This window comes from Stegodyphus dumicola, chromosome 7 (assembly GCF_044657685.1).
Source record: "Stegodyphus dumicola isolate Sdum_Otavi_A_Nest chromosome 7, ASM4465768v1".
Classification (NCBI taxonomy): Eukaryota; Metazoa; Arthropoda; class Arachnida; order Araneae; family Eresidae; genus Stegodyphus; species Stegodyphus dumicola.
In genome coordinates, this window is record NC_140774.1 from 44,016,842 (window position 1) to 44,030,062 (window position 13,221).

Genomic DNA, 13,221 nt, shown 5'->3' on the forward strand with positions numbered 1-13,221 from the left:
ATGACAGACTTTCAAACAATGCATTAGTGTTTCGTTTGTCTTCTCTTTCGATGGTATAAAAGATACGAAGCTTCTCATGGGTGTTAGAATTGGTTCTAGTTTGTTAGCAGGTTACAATTTTATCGAATTTAAGTATTCAGCGATTCCAGTCTTTGCACAGTGGACGATTTTGAAGTTTTACTGCATGCCTTTAATCCCGAAGTTGTCAATTTAAGACGGCCAGGGATTCTACGTTTTTAGAAAAGAATTTTCGGCATGCGTTTCTAAGGGAGAATTAGACTGATATTTTTTAATTCTTCTATCTTGAGTTCTGTTTCCCATCATTTGAAAAAAAAATGTTGTTGCTTGGAGGTACAGATTTATTTAAAAAATCCAGACAAGTCGTTGTTAATTTTTTTTACCCCCGTTTCCTCTTGGCATCATGCATGAACGAATCGTTCCCCTTCCTAACAAATCTACTTCAAGTATCATAATATTCTTAGACTAAAAACAAAATTGTGGATTTCTCACATAAGAATTTATTTGGAATATTAATATAATTTCAAGAAACAGTAGAAGACATAATAGTATAGTAGAAATGGCATGTATAGAAATGACTACATTCAATTTCTTAAGCTTCCCTTTCACGATTTTAGTTCAAAATTTGCTATTGTTATCAGCTCCAGGGTTTAATTTGTAGTCACATATGACCAAGCATATTATGATAGCGGAAAAAAATTTTTAATTGCATTTTATTACTATAGCCACTAGTGCAAGCCTAAGGCAAAAAATTACAAATGTCAAAATTAACATCTACAATTGTAGATTAATTGTGTTCAAAATTAGCATCTACAGTTGTAGATTAATTGTGTGCTTTAGGACGGAGTTCTTTGGAAGGTCCTTCGTTCGGGTCACTCATCAAGGATGGATGATTGTCCACAGAATGCAGAAAAGCACAACGGAAGTAAAACGGAAAATTCACAATTCTGTGGCTGTGAGTTACTTTCCAACAAAGGCCAGAGCATTTCCATCCAGGAAGGGCGGATGTTATTTGAAAACAGCAAAGAGCATTGCTCCAACAAAACGATTAACGGTACGGTTAGAAAGGGAAAGGTTCCATGACACTTTTGTTACTCTTATTGTTAGATTACAATATCTGGGTTAATTTCCCAGCGCCTGCTTTGTAATGTTTCTGTTTGCTTTATTTTATTTTCATCAAATTAATTGGGAGTCTATTTCGCGATTTGACTGGGAATTCCATGGTTCTAGATTCGTTAAAAAGAACACAGCGATCAGGTAGCATCACAACCAGCCATTTCCAGCTTCAACATGAACGCTACATTCGTAAGTATGATCTGACATTTTTTTTCCTGTCTTAAATTGTATGACTGGTTTTTGGTTTACCGAGGTTAGGAGAAATGGTAACGTTAAAATATGTTCATACATAATTTCTGGAAAATAATAATGCAGTCCGGTGTTAGTTTACGTGAAAATGATATGCAACATAGTATGAAATATTATTATTGCAGTAAATAAGTAAAGTGAGTTCTCAGAAGTCCAAAGTAAATATGCTTGAAATGATAGCAATGGTTTTCTTTTTCCACGTGAGTAAGATTTTCGTTTTTTTCCCTGTCGATCTATTTTTTATGCAACCTAAAGAAGAAATTCAGTGAACTCTTTGAGCAATCTGCACTCTTTGGAGGCTAGGAGTGATTTTGCTTGATACACCGTTTTAGAAAACGAACATTTAAGACATTTTACGCAATCGTTAGAATCTGGTATACTACTGGATTCTTCTATATTCAGCATGTAGACTATCTATAACATTAAAAAATTCCAGACACAACGGTGTCGCTGAAAGAGCTGTAAACTCAGTTATTATTTTCGGACATCCTATACATGGTGTTTCAAAAAATATTTCATAACTAAATATTTATTGAGTACTTGGTCATGAACTTCTAATTTAAGAAATGAGTCAGATAAGGATGTTTTCACATTGTGACTAAGTCGTTTGTTAAAAATAAATAAAATTAAAATTTTTGCAAGGGTTCAATAGGAAAAAGATTTCGGTGAATATTCCATTTTCGGGGGAAGTAATGTGCAGATCCGTTATGGAGTACATATATAAAAGATTCATGGTATAGAATTGGGTATATAATTTCATTTAAGGGTAGCCCCTTAATTGAAAACAGTTATTAAACTTATACTACTATCAATATTTTTATTTACTGAAAAAACGTCGATTTTAGGGATAATGTAAAATTAAATTCTATTAAATGCAAAAGTTCGAACTTCAGAATTTCTAAAAACTGTAATTTAAAGTAAATGTTTCTTTGTAATATAACCTTACTTTTTTAACTTTTTTTTTTCACTTTTATTGCTCTAAATGTCTAAATGATATTCCTACATACGTATCTAAATTTTAAAATACTATGCTAATGTCACGATTTGCTTACTTAAGCAATTCTTGTTTTGGGAGGATACAGTATGAATATTTAAAATATTTCACTTATCAATTTATAGTTTTATTTTATTTATGAAAAAATATGAAGTTTATTTTGTTTGTTTGATTAGTGCAAAACACGGAAGTAAAGCACACTAGGTATTTGCTTAAGTATCCTATTAAGTATTGAACGAGATCACTTCGAAAAGAATATTCTTACTGAAACTACCTCGTATCCACGTTACAGATGGAGTTTGGTTTGATTTGGTTCAGTTGATTATAGTAAAGCACACTAGGGCTATTTGCCTAAAAAGAGGGATGTCTTCGTGGAGGACTTTCTAAAGGAAACTGACTGTAATACACGTCACAAATAAAGAAAACGCCGATACAGCCAGCACGTTCACCTGGAATCGAAACCAGGTCAGAACTACCAGTGTTCAACGTTTCCGCTCGGCCGCTGGTGGGCCCGTTGCACGTGAGGAAAACTATGAAAACGCGCATGCAGCCAAGCCATTAATCAGGATTAACTACCATTGATTAGCGTCTTTACTGCTCAGCCATTGGTAGACTGCTAAGTACATTTATTGAGGAACGATAGAAAAACTGTTAGGACAAATCATCAATTTATCTCAAGTTTTTACTTGGTAACATTGCTGTATAATATCATTCACAGTATAGTTTCTTTATTCCTAATAGCATTTATTCTTGCCTTTTTATTTCCTTGTACGAAGTAAAAGAAGTATTATCATCGCGAAAAATTCCGAGTGCCATATATAAACGGAAATATCCATTTTGACAGTACATTCATTAACATACATGCATTCACACAGATTCTTCATTATTTAATTTCTTTGTTTATTTAATAAAGCGATAATTTTGGTGGCAACAATCTGAAAAGCGATTCAACGCTTTTAGTAATTCGACGCAAAATGACGTTTCGAGAATAGTTAGCCCTTCTGGACTAACACCCCTTTGGGCCTAAGAAAATAATAATTAAAAAAAAAAAGTAAATTTATTAAAAAAAATTCTGAACGCTTTCATATTTTATATTACTCCAAACGGACTTTTTATTTATAGACACCTGACAGCATTTGGGCTAACGCCACTTTGTGCTAAAAATATTTAAAAACAGCATATCTTTAGAATTTTCGATAGACAGTCTCGTGAGTTGGAGATAAGAATATGTTATTCCCTACAGTGTTGCCACTACTCGCTTTGAATTGGTTGAGTTTTTTTAATAAAAAAATTCTTTAAAGTTTTACAAAATATGAAATAGACAATAAAACAAATTCGGGTTTCCAGGTGCCCAGGGTGAGGACTATGTTATTCAGAATTTGATGACTTTAGGTACCGTTGTTTTTCCACAATGCGAGAAACATACATACGTTCATGTAGCTTCTTCATTATTTAATTTCTTTAAAATTTAAATATAGGGCGATGGTATTTGGTGGTAACAATTTGAAAAGCGATACAGCCGTTTATAGTGATTCGAGGCAAACTGTTGTTTCGATACTAATAGCCTTTCTTGTCTAACTTCATTTGAGCAAAATACTGGACGTTCGTTGAGAGAAGGCAACGGGAAGTTGGTTATTTATTTGTATTAAGGGCTATTGTTTATTTTATTGTAATTTTGTTATATAATACATTTTGAATTCTCTTTAATTTTTTATTTTTTTAATGAAGTTGTTCTCCAGAGTAAAATTCTGCTCCGCAGTTTTTAAATTTAACGTTTAGTATTCCCTTCAGGCATTTTTCTGGTACATTTAAAAGTCAGACGAAGGCTGGCAGCGTAGCTGCTAGTGGTAAAATATTACGAAGAGGAATTTCTTTCGCTTGAGAAACCTTCCTCATGGTGTTAAACATCGATTCTTTCTTTGTATCGATTTCTAAAGTTTTAGCAACTAATAACTGTTGACAAATTTATTCTGTTTTTATGAATCGAACGTATGATAAGAACCGATCCGAGTTTCGTTATTTGGTGGAGTTAATTCATAGATTTAAAGTGAAAATTTGCAAGTAATCGCGAAATGATTTTTCAGTGTCTTTAGCCGTTTCACTAGTCCTTCTTTGCACCGAATTATTAATCAGAGGAACTTTTCTGATGGCGTCTTATGATGAAGAAGAATTCTTGTTGTCTTTTTGACTGCCAGCAAGACTAATTCCTCACCAGTTGTGATTGCCTTGACTGTGTAATTTTCATATCAGGCTATTAGTCCATCATCTTCTTGTTTAAAAAACTTCTTGTTAGAAACAAAAAGGTTTCATATAGTTGGTTGTTTAAAATATTTTTCCCCTATTCTTTAGCAGAATAAATCTTTGCCCTTTTCATCAGCATACATTTTAGTCAAACGCTTTTGCAATCTATAAAGCTTCATTTGATATTCCACACTGTACTGGCGGTATTTCTGCATAGATTCAGACATTTTGAAATGCAAAATTTGCCACGGTTTAAATAAATTAAATTTTCAACAGATTTATTGGTAGTTATAAAAATGATGTCTATAAATAACTTCTATCACTTTTACTCACGAATATGCATTACTGGAGATGCAAACAAAAATAATTAGACATTCCAGAGTTATCCCTGTCTTTTATAGACTTAAATTTGTATGCATTTTCTTCTTTGCGATGCCCTTGCAGTGTAAACAAGTCATTACAAACTCCCATATTTTGTCAAAATACGCATGATTGCGTTTTTACTTACCGACTTGCAAAGATTTGTCACAGACAATACTAAACCGAATTAAGTATATGTATAAGGTATTTCTCCCGCTTTCCTAGCGTGCCTTCGTGGTGTAGTGGTCAGCACACTGAACCAGTATTTCAGAGGTCCGTGGTTCGATTCCCGGCGAAGGTTATTGCTCAGTTTTCCTCTTGCCTGCTTCCAAAAATAACCTAATGTCTCTTCAAATCTAATTGAAATTTTTAATGCTTATTTACGCGATAACAATAACAAAAATTTTAGAATGTTAGATAAAATGTTTATTCATGTAAACAGTAGGTGTATTCAAAGTATTTTATTATATTAATTTCATAAATGGATAGGTACGCCACTGCCGCCGCTTTTGACTGTCGTAAGCCCCCTTTTCCTCTGGACCCCCTACCGACCCCTTTTGGAAGGCTCCAATGTCTGCTCAGGGAACAGTACCGCCTCCATTGGGTAACTATATTGTTGAAGATTGGGAACTATATTGGGAACTTTTAGTATATATAACAATTTTGGATTTCTGACAAATTCAGAACAATTAATTAGTGAATTATAAAAATTAATAACAACTTAAACTCTATAAAACAGTATATTGAGAGGTAGGCATAAGGATGATTATTTAAAAGGCAATTTATAAGGCAACATTAGTTAAGGTTTTACTTATATCTGCTGTTGAATGAAGGGGAAAGGAATAGTCATTTGACGAAAGTTTACATTATCATAAAAATTAAAATTGTGTTAGCATTTATTAATGCAAGGGATTCCGGTTTTTTTTTCTAATGAATTTACTACCAGCTGTATGTTTGTTATTCTAATATATAAAAGATGGACTATAGTACTTTTCGTAACAGATTTTGTAATATCATCTGCTAAATTTAAAACTCATTCTTGCATATAGTATTTTAAAAATAAAGAACTTAAATATTAGGCGAATTTAAAATTTCACAGTTTTGTAGCTGCTGATATTGGAATATAAAATTATGACGGGCATCCATTCAATATTCCCCGAGTTAAAATATTAGTAACACTTCACAAGTTGAAAAAGTGTGGAAGGTTCAATTTCGGGGCAAATTACTAAATGTCAGAAATTGATTCAGTGATTACCTAATTAACATTTTGATACTCTTCAAAAGCTCTGTCACATAAAATAACAAAAATAAATAAAAATATATAAAAATAAGAAGACATTTGAGTTACTTGCAACAGAAACGATGACAGCATCAATATTTTTCTACAGCATCAATATTTTGATAATAAACCCAGTCTTATGGGCCTTCAAAATTTGACCTAAGTAGTCACCAAAATGAGTGAAGTACTGCTTTGATTTCGAATCATGTTCAACTATGTATTCGTTTCCCATCTAGGTTCTTCTGCTGTCGTCCCTTCTGATGGGAACCAGCTTTCTGCAAGAGGTTTCCGAACCTGATCCTCCTAAACCTAAAAGTGAAGCCAGCACCTATTTATCAAACCACCCACTTCTGACAGGGGCGGCGTCCGTCCGAGGAGGTTGTGCCGACCAACGGCCCCCTCCCAGGGGTCAGTATCATGAAGAAGAAGACGGCATCGTGGACGGTTACCCTTTCGGTCGACCCAGGAGAAGACCCCAAGCGCCCCATCCCAGTGACATGTCTTACGATGAAAAGGAGGAGTGTTTGGTTCGCTTTGGACTCCATTACTCCAGCTGTTTTTCCAAATACAAGGACTTCGATGATAAATTGTAAGTCATTCACTCTTACTTTCATCCAATTCAATCTTTCTTAAAAATAATTATTAACAGAGGCTAATTGACTTTGTCCTGCTCTAATTCTATAATTTTCATGTCGTCAACTATGACAGAAACAATGTTCTTAGAGCGACGTGCTCGGCATATTAATCATGATAATGCGTTTGCGCATATTAAATAATTCATGCAATTCTAAACGTAATAAATTAAATAATTTCGTTCTCAAGTTAAATTTCGTGAAATATTATTCAGATTTAATCTTTTCCTGTAAGATCTGGCAATATATTCATCCTAATTTTTTTTAAACAAAAATTAGATGTAATTTAAACAATGTGCTGTGTTAAGACTGTTTAAAGCAAATGTGAAAAGTAAAGCTATAAAAAGTAAAGCTACGTTTATAAAAGAATTAAATATTACATTATCAATTGTCTCAACTTTATAAAGGCGAAAAGCCATGGCAATGTTTCGAATGGAAGCATTTTCAACTAAAAGAAAGGTTCTGATAACAAATATTTTCTACACCTGCTTATGGTTAAATCTCTAACCTGTGTCTTGAAAATTAGTTGCCATTTCAGTGGTCAGGAAATCAATAAAGGAAAGCAAAAACCAAATAATTTGCCCCTTCATTTCCTAGATTCGAAAAAGTATTTAGGGGGGATTGGAAATGGTATTATGTATATGATTATATTTTTTCTATGAAAAACGGTCTTTTGTTAAAATCATATCAAGCTGAAACTGTCCAACAGATTCATTTTCATTATTGCAAAAACTGTTTGTGATGTCTTTTAGATTATTTTTTCCCAACGGCCGGACACTTTGTTAGATTAGCATTCCTTAGGAATGGCTAAATGCATTCCGCCCTCATCACCGAGAATGATGCTCAGGTTGCACCACAAGGGACGATAGAAATATACCCCCAAAGAAGGGGAAGCTCCGTCTCAGTTTTGGATGAGAATGCATCGGGCGGATCTGGAGATCTTTCACCCCTTTTTCTCTACCATCAGCCTTTCGAAGGGACTTTCGTTTCGACGATACTTTTAAGTTCTTCTATGCTGCAAGGACCCTAGACATTTATAAGCATCCATGTTTACTCCGAGATTCAAACCTCGTCCCAAGGCTTTGGCAGTCGGTTCCACTATTAACATGCCAAATGTAGAACTGATTTCTCTTCCACTAAAGAAACAAAACAGACAGTCGCAAAGCCCTTAGATCTATTCTTATTTTTGTGTTATAGTCCAGCGATATCCCAGACGCCAGTAACAGGGCTCGGATGCACAGTAGAACGATGATGGCATTTACAAATTCTGAGTGTTCAAGTCATGCATTAAGATATTACAGAATTCACGGGAGCTCTTAATATTAAGATTGCTTAGTCACTGGTAAATGGTGAATGTAACAAAAGTTTGATAGCTCTTTTCAAATGCTATATGACATAAGATTCTATACTAGTAATCGTATCATCAGAGACAGTGCTGTGTGCTGTTTTATAAAGTATAGTAGTAAAAATTGTGGGAGTATCTCTCAATGAAAGTTCAAGACACACGTCACTGACTGACGGCTGACAACGCGATACAAACAAACTCATGAGCGCATATTCACTGACTGGGTAGAAATTCAGGCCAGGTAGAACGGGAAAAGTTTTGCATATTTTTCCCTAATAATAATCAAGCTAGTCATACTAAAAGCTGTCGTTGTCTAGATTCAAACTAAAGCTTTTCAGGATTATTCTCAACTACACTAGCTAAAACGTTTTAGATTCACATCGAGCTCAGTGTCCATGATATCCATTTATTGATTGCAGGCTGCAGATTCTGTACGAAATGCAGGAGCCGCAATTCGGATCATATAGTTCACGGTTATGTTGTTTTAATAAATCTAAATATTTTAGAAAGTTTTCAGTGACTTTTCCTAGGATGTTAAATAAACATTGTTTTTCGATCGATGCTCATATGTTAATGCTTGTTTCTCCTTTTAGTGACGAACTACAACATCACGTCCAGTCTCTACCTCGTGGTGGCGACGGTGGGTCCGGTAGCCCTTGCAGCACGCTGCAACTCCTAGCCAAAGTGTAAGTGCGCTTTTTTTACAATTCTTTGTTTCATGTTCTTATGTTTATGCTATTATAATGACTGCCTGTGTAATTGATATACTGAACAAAACATAGCTACTCAGTTAATTAACCACTCACAGTTGACTTTAATAATTAACTGCGTTACATAAAAATCAATTATTTAGTCCACAAAATATTGCTTCAGTTTATTTTCATCAAATTCTGATACTAATCAACGATACAAGGACCTCTTTATTTCTACTTACAAATCTTTCATTAAAGTCTTATAGCAAATTATCGCTTCTGATTAAACAGTTTAATCTCAGATTTTTAGTAGCAAGCAAAAAGAAAGCAATTAAATTTAGGATAATATTAATTTGGATTTTAAAAAATGAGGCAAAAAATATCAGCCACTTGTACTCTAAATAAGTTTTACAAATTGAAACTTAATAAATTGCTATATGCCTACAATATCTAAAAAAATAAAATCTTCTGTCACCTAAATACAGATCCATTTTTTTTTACAGGTCACATACAGGCCGAAGATTCATTTGTTTTTACAAAAATAATTAAAATAGGAAATTATTTTTTCTTTTTGAATGTAAAGCTGCTCAATACGTTTCAATATTATTGCCACTAATCTCGATGCATTTCGTCAAAAGACGAATCCATCTTCTGAAGAATTTCTCATATATTCCTAACAGACAAAGATGATCCTGCCCTTTGGAATCTCAGCAGCTTTCTTTCGAGATTCACTCTATCCTTTTGATTTGGCAATATCTCATAAATAAAAATTGCCAGCCATACTTTTTGTGACCGCAATAATCTGACTTGTAGAGTCTTTCCTACTTCATTTTCTGGAGCCCCCTCGCTGTTCGCATGTATGAGTAAGATCAATGAGAAAAATACTATATTCTGAGCAAAAAGTTCGTATAATTTCATTAATTCCTGAAATTAAAAATGCAATCACTTTCCTGATTAAAAATGCAATCACTTTTCTGTTCCTTACAAAGTGTTCTGAAATTTGATTACTTTCAATCCAGTTCTAAGTCTTTCAAGGGAAAACTGCCACTTCCTTATCTCTTATTCACCAAGTTAACTATTATTTTCCTCATGTTAGAGGAAACTGAGCTAACTGATACTGGCAAGTTAAATCTTCAGTTCTTCTTCCAATTTATTTTCCAGCCGTTAGTTTCTTCTACTTTTTTACCATTTCCCCGTAAAATGAACTTGTGGTCAGAAACTACGCAGAATTTTTGTAGAAGACATTTGGCTTTTGACCTAGCTTTCTGTTCGGTTATTTTGGATATCCTTTGAAATTGGCTATATGATTATTAAACAATGAAGGCATTTGTGAAGCAGGAAAACCAAGGATCCCGAGAGTTGGAGAAAGTTACAAAGACAGAGATATCTAATTAAGACACTTTATGAACAGATAAATAACTCAAGAAAGATAATTTTATGGAGTGTTACGTAAAGTGGCTTCATCACCTGAAGAAGTGTATCAAGACTGGCAATGACTAAAAGTGCTGAATAACTTGGCTTCTGTAATACTGAAAAGTTATTCAGACACCAACTAGACTGCAAAGCGAGTTATCTCTCCGTCTTTTAAAAGTACTACAAAATGCTGCGACGGTTTTAAATCAACCTTTTCATTAGAACTTGAACTTAGAGAAGGCACAAATTGCGCGTACAATCAAACTCCTCTATTTGTGAGTGTTATGTTAAAGAAAAATTGAAAATAAAAGGGATTAGTAGCCTGGGACTACATAAATTTGCCTAACCAAGCGTTGGTTCAAAACGTGTAAGGGCGCGACTTAATTTCGGTTGGTAATATGGCTAATGCCAGAATACTAACTGGCAGAGCTGAGCCAGAGAAAAAACACCTGCAAGCGTCTCTGCTAAAAGTTTTATATCTAAAACAATCAAAACCCTCACATTGCATCCCGGTGAGGGCTAAGGAAGGAGGAAGGATGTTCTGTAAAAGATCCAAATCATAAAATCTGGTTTATTAACACAAAATGTATCCTACAAACTAAGCTTCGAAAATGAGGAATAAGAAATTACCTAATGTGTTTCCTACAAAATTAAAAACAATTTTGAAACTCTCCATTTCGCACTAAACAAATTTACGTTACAGATTAGATTAAACTTTAAGTTAGATTAAACTTTTGGCTTTAACAATAGGTAATCTTCACAAATCCAGCTTCGCTCTTCAGATATTCCCAGGAAAGGAAGCATAAATTGTTTAAATATTAGCCAAATAATGTTCGGATTATAGCCATAACGGACGTTTTCTTTTCGTAGTACCAAAGAATACGTTCTTTGGCAGTACTATTTCTCAACTTATATGATGTATTCTCATTATTTTTTTGTTGAAGACGTAGTCTGTGTAATTTGGAGACGAATAGGAAAATTACTTTCCTATTCTAAAAGAATTGGTTAAAAAAAAATAAAATAAATCTTACGACTGTATATAGTAATTTCATTTGTAAACCAGCACACGTGCATGTTAATAATATATCTATTCTCATCTGAAATATTAACTCAACTCTTCGCTTTTAATGCAGCAAAGTATGGCGAAATAAACTTCAATTTTTAATCTTGCAGGAAGTCGTCGCCGATCTTCGACCGCTGTCATGGTAACCAGTATCTTCTACGTACACCGTACCACATGTACAACGTAAAAGGCGAATTGCGTTACATCGTTCAAGATCCCCCTCACCTGGAACAGTGTTACTTAGAAGCCGCCTGCAGGTGAGTGAGCTAAGATCTTCAATCTAAATTTTAAGCCTCGTAAATGAATTAATACTTTGCGAATTAACCGCTAGTTTGAAGCATTATATATGCAAGGTAAAAATATGTGACTATGAATAATATATAGCCCCTTACCTCTACATTTTAATTTGGGCGCTTTCCCCTCTCTAGAAATAGTCGAAGCATTTTCGAAACTGCGTCGTATCTAAAAACTAATTCGCCTTACGTCATCCTAACCTTCTGCAATGCGTATAGTTCTTAGCCAATAAGATTAAAGAAAATTTTTCTATAAATATCACTGAAATCCAATTACACACGTTCTTTCTATGCTTGCTAATTAACCCAAAATCTGTTCGCAGCTTCCTTAGTTTTAAAATTTTCCTTAGTTTAGCAGTATCTTCCTTAGTTTTAAAATGTAGCTCTGTAATATCAACTTGAGGGGCGCGTTTTTCACCCTGCTACTGTATCAATTAAGAAAATACATGTTAAGAAATTCGTCGTCCAAAAATTAAAATGGTGTTTTAACCATCAAACCAGGTGTGATTTTTCCTCCAGTTATCTACAAAGCAGCAACTTCCAGCTATCTGCGTTAGTTGGAAGTTGCTGCCGTCCCCACCACGACTGCTACGCAGTTGGTTTCATCTGCCAAAACTACAACATTATATCGCTGTTTATTTTGTTTCCCGGAGAAAATAGGTTGAACCTTCAAATATTTAATACGGCATTTTCTTTGTCGTTCGATTATCAAGATTTTGATTTATATATATGTATATTTGACAAGGCCCAGTATGGGTCAGTTTGGATAAAATCGCTGAATCCTGGTCATTGTTTGATTCATCGTGAATGGCTAGTTTCGTGTTAGTTTTCCTCAAGTGTAATGTGAATATGAAAATAGTCCATAAAGGCGTCCTTCCTTTCTCCAGATTTCCCCCTTCTTCCTTGAAAGGGAGTCCTTCCCATCGAATTACATTTTTTACAGAGTTTTTATCCATGATTCAAAAATACGAAATAGACTGTTCCCCGGTATCCTTTGTACCACTATGGTCGAGTGTTTTTTACTTTCTCTTTTGAACAGAACAGCAAAAATCAGCGTTATATTTTTCAAATTTTCGTAGGTTTTAGTTTCAATGGTTTTAATGAACCATCATCCTCAGCTACAAAAGCGCAAATGAACGAGAGAGTATACAGTGGTTAGATAAGATAAGATATAAGAAAGACCGGACAGGAGTTAAGCAACTGGCGCCATCTGTTTCATCGGCGTGTTATTGTATCTTAATTGTCTTTTTAATGTTAAGAACACCCGAAAACAAGTCTCTAAGTATAAGCTATATGCAGAGTATTCTAGTGTTTTGACAAATCGACTTCAGGCAGTGCAGCAGCAATATGCAGCGGGGCGTTACTTTGAAGAAATGTGATGTTTTCTTCATTATGGCTTCATGCAAATGGTTTCAAGACGTTTACGTAATAGTTTCTGTTAACTGTCAGCCGATGGGTATGCAAAGTGTACATCTGTTACCGCAGTAGATAACTTGTGAGAATGTGCTTTGTCGAGTATTGGAATA

General features: G+C 34.3%; 1 protein-coding gene across 1 annotated transcript in view; it reads left to right on the forward strand.

Moving 5' to 3' along the window:
• Positions 1 to 1,197: 1,197 nt before the first annotated feature.
• The window catches only part of LOC118179387 (uncharacterized), a 54,173-nt gene continuing 42,149 nt past the window's right edge, over positions 1,198 to 13,221 (forward strand). Inside the window, exons 1-4 of the mRNA XM_085820140.1 lie at positions 1,198 to 1,323; positions 6,494 to 6,846; positions 8,828 to 8,920; positions 11,513 to 11,659. Coding sequence (XP_085676266.1) covers positions 1,309 to 1,323; positions 6,494 to 6,846; positions 8,828 to 8,920; positions 11,513 to 11,659 — 608 coding nt within the window. The 5' untranslated portion in view covers positions 1,198 to 1,308. The remainder of the gene's footprint in view (positions 1,324 to 6,493; positions 6,847 to 8,827; positions 8,921 to 11,512; positions 11,660 to 13,221) is intronic.